Below are 18,697 nucleotides of genomic sequence, written 5' to 3'. Positions count from 1 at the left end.
GAAAGGTGGGGTTTCTGATCTTCGGGAAATCTCAATGTTTTATACTTATTGTCAATTTTACAATTATACAAGAGGAACCAAAACCCAAAAGCACCCTTCCTAGTTGGTTTCTAATGATTCTGGTAAAACTGTGTTTAAAGGTATAGTGAAGCCTCTAAGCTTTTTTTTTTTTTTTTTCTATGTAGATGAATAGTTACCACCATGGAAAAATATTCATAAGAAGCAGGTTAGAAAACCATGTGATTGACTGTATGATCTAATTTTTTGTAAATAAGTTTAAGAAGTCTGGAAGTTGTTTTGCTCTGGTAGTATTTTTTTTTATTTTCAATTTTTTTTATTTTAATCATTGTTCAAGTACAGTTTTCTCCCCCCCGATTCCCATTCCAGCCCACCCACCCAACCCTCCCCCCTTCCCCCCCATTACCCCCCACCCCTAGTTTTTGTCCATGTGTCCTCCAAATTTGTTCCTGTAAACCCTACCCATTCCCTCCTGATGGTAGTATTTTTTAAAACTCACCTGTAATGAAAATTTATCTACAAGGAATATGCAACATGATAAATTTTATTCTAAGCCAGGCACCTCATTTTTTTCCTGTTGCCTTCAGCATGTTTAAGTTGTGTAAAAGAATACAAATTAGATAAGCTAAAATTTTGTCACCTGGGACCCACCTGAGGTCCCCTGGCACAAAGGACAACTGAATAAACAAGGCCAGCCTGCTGCTCTGTCACCAAGCCCCAGAAAACAGCTTTCGCTTGATCTCGGGGCCCGTCCAAGAAAAACACGTCACATGGCAGCTCCCTTTTATTCTGTCCCACCCCAGAGTGAGGTCTCCCCCTGGAATCTCATTGTCTCAACCCAACAGAAACGTTTCCCAGGTTGCATTTCATGTTCTAGTAAAAATGTAATCTTTTCATTTTTAAAAGGGATATGAAAAAGACTGATTAGATAAATTCATCCAAATTCTTTTAACTCTGAATCTCCAGAATTACTAAAACCAGTAGATTTGTTTACTATCACTCAGTGGGCACCCCCCCCTCCCTGTCCCCAAGTAGGTGCTTGGAAACAAGTGGGCAGAAGCACGGAGGTCTCTTCTCTCTGGCGGGGGTAATGGAGCATGTGAATTGGTACACAAAACGCGGTACATCCATACACTGGAGCATGATTTGGTTGTGACGAGAGATGAAGTACTGATACACACTTTGTGAATGAACTGTGAAAGCATCATGCTAAGAGAAACCAGTTACAAAAGACCACATATTGTACAATAGGACTCCAGTTGTAGAAAATGTCCAGAACAGGCAAATTCATAGAGACAGAAAGAAGATTACTGGTTACCAAGTACAGGGAGGTTTGCAAAGGTGGGGAGTGACTGCTAATAGGTTTCTTTGGGGGGTGATAAATTAGATTATGGTGGTAGCTGCACAACTCTCTGAATATACTAAAAACCACTTAATTGTATACTTGAAAATGGTAAATTCTATGGTATATGGATATTTCAATCAAGCGATTTGGAAAGGGTGAGAAAGCTAATGTTTGTTGGACATTACTGGTGTCAACTATTGTGCTAAGCATCTTCGCACACACTCTTTTACTTCCCCATAACAATCACTAGGAGTTGGTTATTAACCTCTTTTTCTAGATGAAAACAAAAATTAAACTCAGGTAAATTGAGTAAATGTGTGTGAACACACAGCCAAGGAGCAGAATGCGGAGTAAGATGCCCATCTGACTGCACAGCCTGCGCTCTCTTCGTTACACCCGCAGCTGAGCGAGCACAAGCTGCGGCGTTTGCAGAAAAGGTACAGAGCCTCGCGTGCCGTGAGCACCGTTTACTCTTGAGAACCGAACTCGTATTCCCAGATTGAAGACGACAGGTTTCTTCAACACAAACAACAGAGACAAATTTAAAACAATCACTTTATTAAAAATAGCAAATTTCACAAATACTCATTTAACATTTTTTGTTATCACTGGCCACCGGAAAACACACCACCGTGTGTCCCGATTGTCTGCTGTAAACTGAAGCTGGGCTGCCACAAAAAGCCTGCACATCACCAACGTGGGATCAACAGTGGAGTAAGTTTGGTGAGCTCAAGGGTAAATCCTTCAGCCCTGTGGACAACATTTAGCACAACACATTTCAAGTATAACCCCAGAAGGCAACAACAGTAAGCATAGCAGCACGGTCTCTGCATCACATTTCCTGATTAAGCCTTCGGCAAGGCCAAGGCCCCCAGTTATGGCGAATTACAGAAAGTCAAATTTACTAAAAGCGGTATGTGAAAACAATCATTGCACTGGCACTGTAATTACTTTAATTCCATATTGTGGAAGATGATTCTGCTACTGGATTCAGCTGGAAAAATAAAGAAAGCTGCTTTTCTTCAAACCACAAGAAAGCAACTGCATTTCATTTTAGCTGGTCGAAGTATTTGGAATATCTTGTGCATCTGCCAAGTGGAGTTTTTGTCTGAATTCATCAGTTAAGAAGATTTTCATTCTATAATAAGTACATCTTTTAAACTTCTGGATATTACACTCAGGGGATAAGAGATCAAGGCATTAAAACAAACAAACAAACAATAACTGTAATGGGAAAGTACCTATGTTACTACTGAGAAACTTAGTAGTGGTAAGACAATTTTTAAATGTGAAGTAATTAATAACCATGACAAGGATTTGAAGACTTTCAGAAAAAATCACTGACTCAAGACTATGTTCTTTCAATGCAGTTAGGATGATTTTCATGGTAAGGAGCTGATTAGAAGCAAATACAAAAAAAATGCTGTATTAAAAAATTCATTTGAGAGGATAATACCACTTTGCCATCCTTGAGAAAACAACCTTTGTAAAAGTCAAAAATAAAATAAAATCTTCAGAGCTCTAAAACCTCTCCTATGATCCTCTGAGTTATTTAATTGGAAACAGGTAGAATCCCTGCACATCTTAGTCCCTTCTCATCTATATGATCCACCTGCTACCTATTTCTCAAGACCCGATTCAAACGATGATATGGATACACGGAGAACTAAATGCGAGCAGTATATGTAGGGAGGGGTTGCAACGTGTATACACATGAGCCCCGCCATCAAAGACATTCTCATCCAGTTGTAAGGCCGAGATTTAACACCTATAAAAATCAACACATAATGAAAAAAAAAAAAAAAACCAGAATGCTAGTCTCAGGGACAAACAAAATGCTTTATAGAAGAGGTTGGCTTCAGTGTTATTTGATGGGGAGAAGGGAGAGGCCAGAGTAACTCCAGGCAGGAAGTACAACCTGAACAAAAGCATGGTAAACACGAACACGATGTGCTCTTGGACATCAGAGAGCCAACTTGGTGGGAATAAAAAATAAAACAGGAGGTACAGGTGGTGATCACATCAGTGAGAGCCCTTTAGAAAGTTTGGCATGGTGAGAAAAAAACTTGGAAAGGAACAGGAATGGCAAGATGGCAAGTGATGTTTTAAGAAGGATGATTAAGTGGCAACACTGAAAGTCTACAGCAGCACTGTCCAACAGAAATATAATGCAAACCACAGGTATAATTTTTAAATATATTTTATTTACACTAATGTATCAAAAATTATCATTTCAACATATCGTTATAAAGATATTGAGACACTTCACAGTCTTTTTTTCACACTAAATCTCTGAAATTAGGGATGCATACCACACTTTGAGCATTCTATAATCTAAATTAGCCACACTTCATGTGCTTAGTGGCTACATGGCCAGTGGCTGCCATGTTGGATGGTGCAGCTCTAGGGTTGGAACAGATATTTGAAAGGTTACAAGATCAGGTGAGGAGGGTAGAGGATTAAAGAAGAATAAAAGGCAGAACTAATGATGCCTGACAATGAACTATAGTTACGAGGTGGCATGTAATTTCATGTCCACGTCCAGGCTCAATGGCAAAAAGTGCCATATTGATTAGCAATATCTGGTATGGACACAGAGGGATTTTAAACTAATCTTGGTGATTGAAATAACTGAGACACTGACGACAGAGATGGAATTAGGAGGGGGAAGTATGAGTACAGAGAGGACATTTATCATAGATGAGGAAACTAGGGTGGCCAGACTTTGCTCAAGGCTGAATAGCTGCTCACCAAGATTTGAAGCCAAGCAATCCAAAGCACGTGCCTACCGCACGTGCCTTGTGTGACTGTGGTGGGCGACACAAGGAGAGTGGTGAGACAAGTGATTCTGAGCTTTTAACAAAAACTCAGGTTAGGGGACAGGAGATATGAAAGTGTCATAAACCTAGAAAGAATATAGAGCGCAGAACAAATATAAAGAACAAAGAACTAGGAACTACTTCTAAGAAAAGCCCCCTAATTAATTCATATCTTACCCCTGTAGTATTTAAGTCTTTTCTTAAATCATGTTGACAATGATACCTTTAATATCTCCCCATAGTTTATGTGGCTTCTCAAAACTCCCTGTAAAATGGGGAGTATAACACCAACAACTTCAAAGGGTAGGCCCAAGTGAGATAATGGGTGTTAAATCCTTCATAGTATACTTGGCAAACTGTAAGTATTCAAGAAAGATCAGCTGTTAATTATTAGTACTGATTTGAATATACCTCCCTGCTTCTTCTTTGCTGTTACTGTACAATTCAGCAATTAATAGCAGCACTGTTATAGTAATAATAGTAATTTATATATATGTAAATATATATACATTATATATACATAACGTGGTTTGGAAAATTTCATGTACACATCACTGTGTGTAGCAATCAACGCACGTCACAGAGGACACTGAGATACTAAGGAGTTTTCCCAAGGTTACGTTACCAAAATGTGGAACCAAATCTCAAAAATTAAATATCTTGACTCTGCAGTATTCTTTCTAGTATCTCATTATTTGGTTCACAGGGGATGTCTTTCCTCTCAAATGAAATTATTTCATAGGTAGGATCATTTCCTACTGTTCTATGTACCCCACATTGTGCCCATCGCTATGTTAAAAAAAAATACATTTTGAAAAGTTCCTGAAATAATGGCTCTAAATTAAAATACCAAAACCTGATTATTTTACATGTACCTTGGCTAATCTGATATTATATTTTGTATACTTATGAAAATACCATTTCACAACCTATGTAAATATTCTGTGAATGTCTAATTTTCAATTTTATGCATTTAAATATTCTATGTAATAATATTAAATTAAATACAGTTCTAAATAACCAATTGCCATTGAGCCTCAGAATCTAAGATTCAAAATAATTTATATGAGAATTAGGCTAATCTTCAACTTTGTTAAAAAAATTTTTAATAAAATAATACAAAGTAAACCACAATAAACCAGAAACAAACAAAACTACGAAACTCCATTTGGAAACCAAAGGGGAACAGAGATAGCCCCAGTAAATAATAGCAGATGACTCTGTCCATTATATCTAAAAATCACATCTTTCCAAAACATGATTATAGACTTTTCATTGTTGTTATTAGGCAAAGGATACATGGAAGAATTCAGTTCTTCTAACTGTAACATAAAGAAACACATTTAATTTGAATTTTATAAGATAAATAAATATCATAACTACATTTTAAAATACATTATTTTTTTATTTAAGCTTTTTTATATGAAAAAGCAATATTAAAGAGAAATTTTTTCAAAAATTCCATTATGCAAAGGAATTATGAAGTACTTTAGCATTTATTAAACAAGAATATGCAAAGAGAATTAAACCAGATGATAAAAACTGGGGTTTCATAAGTATACTTAAAACCAGGCATAATTATAATCATCTCTAATAATAGTTTTTAAAAGAAAAATATTGCCATTTTAATGATCAAAATCTTTAAAACCTTTAAGGATTATAAAAATATTTTACGTGACATCCAGTTTTCAGTATGAGGTTGAATTAATTCACTCCTAGAGTGAAAAATCTGAGTTGCAGAAATATTACATTGCTCAAAGTTACAAATGCGGACCCTGGACTGAATAAAAGCTTTCTGGTTTCAAATTCAGTGTATTTTCAGCATACCACAGTTACTTTCCTAAGTGTATTACAAATTAAGTTTGTATTTGTTCAGAGGAACTGGGGAAAGGAAACAGCTGCAACACTCCACACAGTAGACTTAAAAAGTATTGGCTTGAAATTTTTAAGTATAGGCATGTAACTTCTCTCACACTTATTCAAAGAATAGAGAAAAGCAACAGAATGTCATTGGTGACCATGGAAACTATTCTGAAACTCAAGTACATGGAATTCAATTTTTATTCATTTTTGTTCCAAAAAAATATTTAAAGGAGCAAATTTAACACTTCCCCGTATGAGAAGTAATAGGGGCTGGTAACTGTTATAGGTGGTGTTAAGGGCCGAATTGTGTCCTCTCAAAACTCATGTCTGAGTTCTATCCCCGAGCAGCTTAGAATGGGAGGGCATTAGGAGACAGGGTCTTTAAAGAGGTAATGAAGTTACAATGAGGTAGTGAGGATGGGCCCTAACCTAGCATGACAAGAGGAGGCGATCTGGACCCAGGTGCCCATGCACAGAGGGAGAACGCCGTGTGAGCACGAAGACAGCCATCTACAAGCCAAGGAGAGAGGCTTCAGAGGACACAACCCTGCCAATCCCTCGCCTCCAACTTTGAGTCTCAAGAACTGTGAGAGACAAATTTCTGTTGTTCAGCTACCCAGGCTATAGTACTTCGTACTTCGTTATGGCAACTCTAGCAGGCTAGTACACATGGAAATGGATTAAATTACCATAAATAACAAACGTGATTCTGTATTTAAAAATAAGTAACACCCTGAAAGATAATGCAGTATGTATTAATCATGTCAGGACTTTTTGACATACTATTTTCTATATCTTCAGTTCTTATCATTATGTATAGAAGCTAATATTTCACTTTAAGATTTGCCAGCATTCTCAGAAAACTTATATATAATTTCTTTGGACTATAATTTCTCTAAAAAAAGAATAAAGAACAACATGGATGAGACTTGAAAACACTACACTAAGTGAAAGAATCCCAACAAAAAACCACATGTGGTATGCTGCCACTTATATGAAATGTCCAGAACAGGCAATTCATAGAGACAGAAGGCAGATTAGTGGTAGCCAGGGGATGAGTGGGAAGAATTGAGAGTTACAGGATTTCTTTTTGGAGTGATGACCACGTTCTGCAATTAGACAGTGGTGATGTCTGCACAACTGTGAATACACTAAAAACCACTGAACTATATACTTTAAAATAGTTATACTTTAAAATAGTTATAATAGTAAATTTTATGTCAATAAAAGTATTTATTAAGAAAAGAATCGAGAAAAAGAACTTTACTCACATCAGACAGAAGCCTGTCCAGATTGGAGTCACTAGCTGTTTTCCTCTTGTCCTCAGGAAGTTCCTCTAACTCCCCATACAGCTCCAAATTCAGGCGAGCTAATTTCTCCTGCATCCCCCGAACATGTTCCATCTGTTCAATGGAACATTCATTTCCTGGGGGAGCATTCCAGAACGTTAATAAAGATTAAGACAATTCTATCTATCTGCCTAGAGGAAATACTTTTAAACTTTACAGTGCTGCAAGAGAAATTGATTATCTTCTTTTATAGATTAGTTTGTTAATGATTGTATATTTTCTAAATATAAATCAAATTTCTGACCAGGAAAACAATAACAATCCAAGAAATGACCATGCATGCTAAACAAATAATATAGCAAAGATTTTTAATAAATATTCTTTATTTATTGAATTCTTTTTAATAAAAGGTAAAGAAGATACCTTTTCTCAATAGTGTATCATATATAGAGGCAACAGCAGCATTTAATCACCTACAATTTGACAACTGTCATTTGAATCAAATGATCCAATATTTTATAATAATCTCAATAAAATTAGGAGTCATATAAAGACTTAACCATGAATTCTTTCCCAACCAATAACATATTCCTCCTTTAAGAAATACATATGAAAATATTCATACTAAATGAATATTTCATGAAGCATGCAGAATGTTATGAAGCATGAGAAACACACCGTAGTATTTTCAATTGTATACTCAGGAGCACAACTGAATTGATCAATGAAATCTAAGACGACTGCATTTTCCGCCTCTGGACTCTTTTTTTAACAAAAGAAAATGACACTTTTAAAGAGAGTAGCAAAATACATGCAGAAAACAGGATGCAAACATCTCAAAGAGAAAAGTGGTATAGACAAACATCTATTGCTTACCGAATGCTTGAAGTTTTCCAGAGTGGAAATCATTCAAAAGGCTGAGAAGCCCCTTCTCCATCTCCTGAACGTCCGAGACATCAGTGAGAAAGGAATGCTGAATCGGAGTTGACTGAGCACCTTTTCCTTCTCCTCCCTGAGGTTTCGTCTTCTCTTTCGTCACTCTGCAAATAAGATGCAATGAAAAATCAATTGTATTTAACTGTCTTTAAAAAGAGATGATTATTTTCAGACTGTTCTAGGTTAAGCAAAATTTGTGAATAAATTGGAATTTCCCTTAAAAACAAATCAGAGCAAATTCAGTATTAAATAAAATCAGTAATTTCAAGCCAGAAACCAAAAGAATAGGTTGTGAAAATCTCAAAGAAATGTACAAAATATAACCACTAAAGGATATAAAAGTTTGATTAATTCATTTATACAATATGCCAATTCTTTGGACTACAAAAAAACTAAAAAGATAATTAGTACTTTTACTATCCTATGTTTCTTTCATATTTTATTTCTCAGTATATGCACCTTTCCCTTCTAAACTTCACCCTACTTGTTTCATAAACAATCGGTCACTCAACAGGCGGTGTGGAGTTCCTACTCTGTAGCTGTCACCGTGCCTGATACTGGGTGTACAGAGAGGCACATGACATCAGTCACTGCATGGAAGAGCACCCAGACTAAGGAGAACAAATGACACATCAGTTCCTAATCACCATATGATGGAGTGCTCAAAAACCTGTTACTAACCTTGACTCCTCCACCCTCCTATGGCCCCCACACGCAGTCATGAAGTCCAATCAATAATGCCCACAGATATATCTCTAATCTCTGTAGTTCTCTCTTCTCCACTGCCACAACCCTGTCTCTTGACCGAACTACTCCAACACCTTCCTAACTGGGTTTCCTGTCTCGGTGTGTTGTTTCTGATCCCCCTTCCCTCCCCACAAAGCAACCAAGTCAATGTTTTAAAAAGTAGAATCAGAGCATATAATTCACTTAATTCAAACCTTTCAGTGGCTTTGCATTGCCTGCTGCATAAAATATCCTTAAGAAACCCTATCCTCTCGTCTACTTATCCTCTAGACTTTCTGAATCTCTGCCTCCTAGAATTCCACTCCCTTACCTACCTTCATGCCAATCTTCTGCCTATATTAGCATCCTTCTCCTTATGACCATCTTTGTCAGGCTACCTTCCACACATCCTGCAAGTCTCAGTGTGAATGCTACTTCCTCTGGAAGGCCTTTGTAGAACCCCTAGACTAGATTAGTTCTTATTACACATATCTATTACAGTATATGCCAGGCTCTCAACACTTGAGTGATGTGGGAACAAAGAAAGAGCAGTTCACTCAACCTAGGGGTAGCCACAGAAAACTTCCTAAAGGTGGTATGTGAGTGAAGCCTTAAAGAAAAAGTAGTTCTCCAGGCAAAAAAGGAAGAAGGAATTGAATAACTCTGTATAACTCCAACATGTACTACAGATTCCAACATACACATATATTCAGTACTCAGTTAATTTCTTTGTAATGTTGTATGATGACATCTTTTCCATAAGTGCACTCACAACAATAAGGACAAGATAGACAGGCTATACGGTGGGTGGGGGGAAGGGTGTAGCAAGAAAGAAACTAATACTCTTAGCAAGAAATCAACTGAGAACATATAGGTCATAGACAGTGAGTCAGCAACAGCTCTTCACAAGCAAGATCTGCATCTTATATTCATATTAGGCATACATATCATTATTTAGTACCCTGCTACTCAAAATGCCATCTTAGACCTACAGCATCAACATCGCCTGAGAGCTAATCAGAAACGCTTATCTGAAGCTCTATCCCAGACTAGCTGATCCAGAATCTGCATTTTACAAAGATCCCCAAGAGATCCATATTTCCATTAAAGTCTGAGATAAACTACTATAGAATATAAGGTTTTAGTACATATCTTTTCTTTCACATTGGAAGTTTTATCCAAAAAGAAAATAAAAACCTGTTTATTCCGCTTCAATGTTTTTGATTATGTTGAAATGTCTCATTTTATATTAAAGTATTTCAACAATAAAAGAAAGTCACTAGAATTATTCCAGGCGCAGAGGCCCGCTGTTAGTATTGTCTGACACATAAGGATTATTAACACAGCCCCCCTCCCTCTAGAGGAGGGTAGGAAAGTAGAAGCACAAGGTAGAAAATGGCAATGAGGTATAAGTAAACTGTTATAAAAATTGAGTAAAAGGAGTAATTACCTTTAAAATCTCTTCACTTTCTTTCTCCTCCAACCATAACCATATTAGAAATTTGACTCTAAATTAAATTCAGCCAGAATGAAAACCCCTTTCCAATCTGATAATTTATTCAAAGGAAACCTCCTGACTCTTGTTTTTCATTTAATCCTTACGGGAATGTTCCCTTCCAGTATCTCTGACTATGTCCCTTTTGTGTTCTCAGAGTGTGAGGTCACCATCAAGGCAAGAATCTCATCTTTTCCTTTGTGGAAACCCAAAGGCTACAATGTGCTACAAACATTCCTTCCTTAACTGACTCTCCACGAAGAGCTTGCAATTGGAAGTAACTTAATTTCGTCATAAGTAGAAAAAGAATTAAGATTATGAAATGCTTTTTCTCTAAAAGAATGCTATCTTGCTTTCCAAATATTTAATACTATAAAATAGCCCTGGCTGTTGTAGCTCAGTGGATTGAGCACAGGCTGCGAACCAAAGGGGCGCTGCTTCAATTCCCAGTCGAGGACACGTGCCTGGGTTGCTGGCCAGGTCCCTAGTGTAGGCCCTGGGAGAGGCAACCACACATGATGTTTCTCTTCCTCTCTTTCTCCTTCCCTTACCCTCTCTAAATAAATAAATAATTTAAAAAATACTATAAAATAATCACAGATATGCAACAGTAATACACATCATATTTAAACCTGTCATTCCTGTTTCCTTTAGAGTCTAAAGACAAATGATGTTCAAGACAAATGACAAATATTAATGATTTTTTCTAGGTGATGAAATGTTAGTCTTTTAAATTTCTGCTCTGAATTCTTCCTGTGTTTGAATTTTTAAAATAAGTATTATTTCTACAAAAACAATGAAACCACACTTCAAAAAAAAATAAAAATTACCAAAGCACAAAAACTCATCTTAGTTAAAACAAATTATATATATCCATCCTTTTTCCCATTTCTGGCTAGCTCATCAACTTCGTCTACAAGTTTTCTTGCTCTGTTTATTTTAATATGAGACAAAGTAAGGACCTTTAAACTATTCATTTTGCACTAATCTCTATACATATACTTTAACCTTTCTAAATTTTTTTTTTTTCTAAATCACATATGGATCTGAACTGTTTTAAAAGTCAAGAGAAAAAAATGTTATAAGAATCACAGGATTGAGTATTTACTAGCATTTCGCTGTGATACTAGGAAAGAAAAAAACTCACCTTTTTAACTTTGGTCGCTGCGAAGTTGACTGTGATGCAGGATTTGAAAACCCTGTGCTTTTACTAACTGGAATGGCATTTTTTTTGGCATTAACAACCTGAGTAGAGTGGGCGCTAAAAGACTTAGGACTCCTCCTCTTCACTTTCCGCTCCTCCATTGTTTCAAGGCCAGCTTCTTAAGACCTAAAGAAAAGCAGCAAAATTATACATGCATGCTATAACACACCCAAATGAAAAAGGCTCAAATACCCACTTCAGAGGATGAAAGAAAATCGAGAGTTTCAGAGGTTGTTAGAGATAGTTAGAATAAGGAGGCCTTAAATTTAATCCACCTTACTTGTACACAGAAGCCTTAAGGCAAATTGTCTATCAGACAAAATTTTTTTTTTACCATTTTCTGTATCCACTCACCCCACAAATGTTGACTCTCATCCAGTTGCCTAGCACTATTCTGGGGATTAGGGAGATGGTACTGAGCAAGACAAAGTCACTGACTTCAAAAATCCTATATTATTGAAGGTTTTGAATACATAAAAAATAAACAAAACAGCCATGTGATATTCCCAGCATGACTCAAACTTCAGGTGGCCTACAGAGCTCCCTTCTAAAATATATTCTTAGAAGAACCAACTGGATTCAAACAGATGTGTAACTGACAGGGTTATCTGCATTTGACCTAGTGACTGGAACCCTCATTTCAACTACCAAGCAAGAACTCAGTGTCTGTCTAGGGATAATACTTATTATAGTTCCTTGAACAAGTGACGTTATATAAAATTAAACATATTCTGTAAGTACCTTTGTATAGATTGTATTTATTTATTTTTAGAGAGAGGGGAAGAGAGGAAGAGAAAAATCAGTGTATGAGAGAAACATGGGTCGGTTGCCTCTCACATGCACCCCAACTGGGGACCAGGCCACAACCCAGGCATGTGCCCTGACTGGGAATCCAACTGGTGATCTTCTGTTTTGTGGTATGATGCCCAGCCAACTGAGCCACATCAGCCAGGCCCTGTAACTATTTCTGATACACTTTATCTACCTATTTCCATGGAAACATGGAACTTTATTATGTATGTTTAGTTTTGCTAATACCAAAAAGGTTACACTATGGCCCTGGCAGGTGTGGCTCAGTGGGTTGAGCCCCGCCTACAAACCAAAAAACCAAAGTGTCATGGGTTCATTCCCAATCACAGCACATCCCTGGGTCACAGGCCAGGACCCCATTAGGGGGCACATGAGAGGCAACCACACATTGATGTTTCTCTCCTCTCTTACTCCCTCCGCTCCCTTCTCTCTAAAAATAAATAAAATCTTTTTCTTTTACAGTTACACTATGAAGTCACAGTCAACCCTTCCATAGAGAATATGTGTAAGACCTTCAGTGTATCTAATACTTTCCCCTTACTTTATATATTAACCAGCTTTATTTTTTTAAGTCATCCACTTAAAATATCCTCCTACATTTCCTTTTTATGTATGCATAATATTAAATTCTTCTTGTTTCATGTATCATAGATGAGAAATTTGCCGTATATGGCTATTTACCTCATCAGACTGAAGTGCCTTAGGTGCATTAAAGCCTTTTTTGTATGTTGAGTTGCATTTAATCATACTCTGACTGTTCAAAAAGATTCAAATCCACTGATGTCCCTTCTCAATTAATTAATGGAGAATTGTAATGAAAACAGATGTTTTGTCCATACCTGGAATCAGTGGCCCGAGCACTGGAATTTTTATAAACCACTAAGCCCGGGTGCTCAGGTTGACTCTAGACAGTCGCAACTGGAGCTACGACACCTCCAAAGAAGGAAAGGTTTTCAAGGAAAAGGCTCTAACGCCCAGTACCTAATCCCAGATACTAACTGAACATCCCCTGACATCTTGGCTAACAATTTTTCCTTTAAAGAAGCATTTTTAGTAACAGAACAGATATTTGGGGGTTGTTTCAGCATGCAATACAAAGGATATGGAACTTCAGAAAAACAGCGTAGGTAAGTTCTCTAAAGAGGCAAGGATTTGTATGAAATATCATAGATATAAACACGCTGGCCTTTAAACTCAATGCTAATACACGAAAAGGCAAAAATAAACGTACGAAGTAAAGCAATGCAAATAAACCAATAGCGGTCTAAAGGAAGATGTTCTAAGAGGCTCGTATCCGTTTGGGGACGGTGACATCTCTGACACAAGAACACTGAAATCCTCCTCATATACCAAGCAGCAAAGAACCAGTTAGAAAAGGCCTTTCGAGCGGCTCGCAGTTTACTCAGACTGGTTTTGAGAGCCAGGAGCCCACAGCCTCCACGCAGGACCACGAGGAGTCCCTCCGGACTTCACCTTCCGGCGCTTCGCCAATCTGCCGACCCCGCACCGCCCAGATTCCAACACCAGCCGGAGCGGGTGGTGGGAGGGGCCTAAAGAGGGCCATGACAGGGCTGCCTCTGCCTACACTTCATACCTGAGGAAGGAGGGGATCAGGTGCTGTCCTCAACCTACAAAGATCCCGGATTCTCCGAAGCCACCGCCGTAGCTGCAGCCGCCGAAGCTACTGCTGCAGCTTGAGCCAGGGTCACATCCCGGACCCGTCTCCTGAACAGCGCCCTTTGTTGACGGAAGTGACGTAAGGAGTTGGAGCCTTCCTGCCCTTTGCTGGAGCCTCGCCTCTTCCTGCCGCGGGTCCAGCGCGGGTCTCCGCCCTTGACACCTCAGTGCTTCACCTGGCCTACCTTCAGCCGTACCTTCGGCGGGCTTGGAAAAGAGGATCCATAGCTGAGTTTTCATTTTGGGTTCTGTGGCTCAAACGCAGGGAAGGATAAAAGATGGCGGTGGGCGCAGGAATGAGAAATATAGTCCTCTTTTCGGAAGCTGCCCCGCCCCCTCGGTTAGTGTCAGCTTTTATGCACTACAACTCCCAGCGTGCTGTTCGAGCCAGCCCGGAGGCGGAACCGGAGTGTCGCCCTAGCAACCATTCCTGGATTGTTTCCGTCACATCTCCGGGAGTTGTCAAGGTAAACCAACTTGGACTCGGACGGCAGTGTGAACCAAACCGTGCTACCTAGCCTAACTAGAACCTAAATACGATCCTATTACAACCATTATTAGTAGCGATTCTGTTCAGGCACTAGACATGTGTTTTCTCTAAATTTCACTACAATTTTGTGAGTTAGGTGTTTTAGGTGAGGTAGGTAATGGTGTTATCCTCGTTTTAGAAAAGCATATTAACAAACACTCAGGCTGATAAATCCACGTCTCTGTTGCCAAGACAGTTCTTCCAATACTCACCCTGCCTCTGAAGAAAGAATTGAGGATCGAGAGAGATGGAGCTCTCTCCTAAATGTGAGGAGACATCATTTTCATTCCCTAGTTTGGATAGCCTTCCCATGTGGGATTGGGAGTGGGGAGGGAGGTTTTCGGTTCAAAGACCTTCAGATTGAAGAAACTAAGGAGAGCACCACAGACTTTCTCGCATTTGCTATTGAGGAAACCGGAAACCGAATCTAGAGATTATGTCAGTATCAGGGAGGCAGAACAAAGACGAACTCAATTACCCATATTATAAAATTATGAAATGTTTTAAAAAGAAAAGACAGAATAAACCTTCATGTTCCCACTTGCCAGAATGAATGGGTGTTACGTTTATATTTTTAAGTGAAATAAACGGAACATTGCAGATAAAGCGCTAGCCACCTACCTCCCTTCTGAGAGGCAACCACGATCTTCAATTTGATATGCATCTTGATAATCTAGGTTTTTATACTTTTACTCTATGTTTATAAACAATGTAGAGAATGACTTTGGGCTTTTCGAGTTTTACATAAAGGCTATATTTTTAGTATTGTTCTAAAACTTTTTTACCCAATTCTGTGTTTTGGAGACCTATGCACATTGGTACATATGGCTAGACTTCATTTGTTTTAACTATATGGTATTCTATTAAATAAATTTGCCACAATTATTTGATAATTCTCATAATGATGGATAGTTAGGTTATTTACCATTTTCACCATTACAAAAAAAATGCAGTAGGGTACAATCTTCCCAGTATCCTTTCTCAAAACTAATCTTGTCTCTTAACTAATCTCTGGATTGTCTTATCTCTATGAGCAGAGTTTGCAAGCTGGTGATTTACATGCTGTTTTAATTATTGCACATTGATTGCTAATCATTAACATTGGAGGAATAAAAAATGGATGTCGTTCCAATAATAGTGGGAAGCTCTAATCACACTACATCTGCACTACAGCCCCGCAATAACAGTTCAAGCTGAAGAGCAGCCACCTCCTTTAGATCAGTTCAGGTGATCTCTAGTTTTTCTCAGTCCCTCTGCCTGTAGTACCCATCTGAGTGAGCCCTGTGGTATTTGACTTTGCAACCTCAGGTAACCTTCAAAATGTACATGTGTCAGATATTTAGAGTTATGTATTGAGTCCCTATTTGGCCAGACGGTCTCATAGGACGTCGGGGGCATCCATGAACAAGATGGGTAAGAACCCTGTAGTTAGAGGTCTTATATCCTTGAAAAAAGGAAATGAACAATAAATTAGTAAAGAAATAGAACAGTTTCATGTAGTGATAAGTGCTAAGTTCAGTAACAGTTTCAGGTCCTAAGGAGTTGTAAGGGATGGGGTACTGGAGAGGCGGTGTCAGGGAAGGCCCTCCTGAAAAGGCAACTTTGGGGGTTGAGATATGAATGAAAGACAGAAAGACAGGAACTGGCCATGTAATGATCTGGGGGAAGAGCATTCCTGTGCAAAACATGTGGCTAAACCATTGGTCGTTAGGCACAGATGAGCTTGGCATGTTTGAGGAAGCAAGGGGTTGGTGAGGCTGGATTGTACTGACATAGGGACAGAGTGACATGAGACAGAGTCACAAAGGCACAGTTTTGAGTGTGATTTCTTAACTTGAAATCTAGAGTCCTTGCTGAAAGAAATTTTGTTCTTTAAAATTTATTTGATTTTCCTTTGACTGCAAAACCCCTCCTTTGGATTGACTGATAAATGCACAATTTATGTAAATTAATCAGCTACTTTCTTCCTAAGGATATTTAGACGGTATGAGCTTTGATCACCAACACCCCGCCCCCAGTACTAATATACTTAATAGCATAGATAGGCAAGGAGAAATAATGGTGTGAATCTCCTGGTAGTGATGGTGATGCAAACATACAGATTCACAGGCTTTCAACCTGCTAAGGCAAAATCTTGTGGGAACCCAGGAATCTCTATTTTTTAAATGCATTTTTATGGATAATTTTGAACATATACCAAAGAAGACAGAATAGTATATTGAACTCCCATGTACCCATCATCCATCTGTTGAATAATGGACAATCTTGTTTCACTTAAACCCCTCCCCCAACATTTCCTCCTCTCCAGTAGTATATTGATGCAAATCCCAAATGTCATTTAATCTATAATATATTTCAGTATAGAGCTTTGAGAGATAAAAAGTTTAGCCACAATATCACTGTTATTCCTAAAACAGTTATAATAACTTAGTTCAGGATGGGGCAAAAGTAGGTTTGCAGTTGTGAGTACCCAACACACAGAATTCTTCTTGTATTGTTATTAATTATTGTATTATTTTCCATATGAAAAACTGTAAACCTGCTTTTACCCCACCCTGTATTATAAAACACCCAGTCATTGTTCAAATTTCCAATAGCATCGTAAGTGTCATAATATTTTTTCAAACTTGATTTGAATTAGGAATGGTCTTCTGTAAGGTCCTCAGGTGATGAGTGGGTTTGGAAGCCACTGTTGTACACTCATTTGTTGAGCTACAAACACACATTGTTCTTCCCCTTGCAAAGTGGACACACTAAAGGAGAAGGCAAGTATCTCAACCCAAAGCAAATACCTACTCTACCTCAGGGGATGTGCTTGGAAAACAGCCATCCCCTAATTGACCTTTGTGGTTCTTATAGGGAAGAAGTTTTTAGTTTTGTTTCTTTAACTTGGAAGCCTGTACCTCATTTGTTAAGTGTTCTTTCACCTCAGTTTCCTCCCATACCAGAATGCCTCACCCAAGGTAGGTCAGGTTCAATGCTGCTTTGGACATCTAGCTCAGGAAGAAAATATCTAGTTAAAAATACCTAGTGTAAATGAGCTTGGCATATTCATGGAACTGAAAGAATGCCAGTGTACTGGTCTAGATTTCTACTCTAAGATGTACATCTGAAGGATTAGTGGAAGTCCCCAAAATAAATATAGTGAGCATTATAATTGTATTTTACTGCTAATTGCTTTGGAAAAACAAACAAAGGTTAAACAACAGACCTGAAAATTTACAAAGGTTTAGACATTCACAAAGTTCTTAAATATATGGCCTTTGATAAATTTGTCTTCATTGAGCTCTGCATTTCTTGAGAGCAAATATTATGTTTTATTTATTTATTTACTTCACATATTGGGGGAGTCACTTTGTAAAGTTTATGATTGTCTAACTATTATGCTGTACACCTGAAACTAAAACAAATAATATTGAACGTGAACTGTAATTGGATGATTCTTTTTAAACTTAATATTTGGGATAGTTTCCATTTATGATTCTGTAAAATTAATGCTTTAATCTAATTTCACATGCACACTTCCTTTTTAAGGCCAACAATAGGTAACGGGGTTTGGTGATGATTATCAGCAAGATATGATGATGATTCATCTTCCCAATATCCTTCCTCTAAGCTCTTGTCGTAGGAATACTCTGGTTTTTGCAGAAGGCTTGTGTTGTAGGTTTAACCAGAAAACAGTGTATACCATGGATCAGCACGTTAGCTGTATTGCATTACAATGCTTCCATCAGTTCTCCCTCCTTTTCCTGAAGTTTAGCAGTATTACATGGACTATTACAAAACTGTTTAGAGGTATCTGTAGGGATAGTTTATAGCATAGCAGAGAAAGGAGAAGGCAGGGTGGGGGGGGGGGGGGGGAGTAGAAAAGGCTCCCATGATACTTTGTTTATATCTTTGTCTAAGGAGGACATTTTAAAATGTTTTTAAAAGCTTAAACTGTTATCACTCTGTCATTTAAAGCATTGCCATTTCTCCTTGTCAAT

At 38.0% G+C, this 18,697-nt stretch overlaps 1 protein-coding gene across 1 annotated transcript; it reads right to left on the bottom strand.

The window, feature by feature from the left end:
• Window positions 1-1,976: 1,976 nt before the first annotated feature.
• Window positions 1,977-14,258, bottom strand: CCDC28A (coiled-coil domain containing 28A). The gene is made up of 6 exons (XM_028510671.2): window positions 14,100-14,258; window positions 11,639-11,821; window positions 8,211-8,374; window positions 7,317-7,471; window positions 5,482-5,504; window positions 1,977-2,471 (listed from the first exon to the last, which is right to left on the bottom strand). Exons 2-6 carry the CDS (start codon window positions 11,794-11,796, stop codon window positions 2,417-2,419), a joined length of 555 nt encoding a protein of 184 aa, XP_028366472.1. The 5' UTR covers window positions 11,797-11,821; window positions 14,100-14,258; the 3' UTR covers window positions 1,977-2,416.
• Between the last annotated feature and the right edge of the window lie 4,439 nt (window positions 14,259-18,697).

Source organism: Phyllostomus discolor, chromosome 4 (genome assembly GCF_004126475.2).
Source record: "Phyllostomus discolor isolate MPI-MPIP mPhyDis1 chromosome 4, mPhyDis1.pri.v3, whole genome shotgun sequence".
Classification (NCBI taxonomy): Eukaryota; Metazoa; Chordata; class Mammalia; order Chiroptera; family Phyllostomidae; genus Phyllostomus; species Phyllostomus discolor.
Note: the sequence above shows the minus strand (reverse complement) of the source record. Positions and strands in the feature narration are given on the sequence as shown.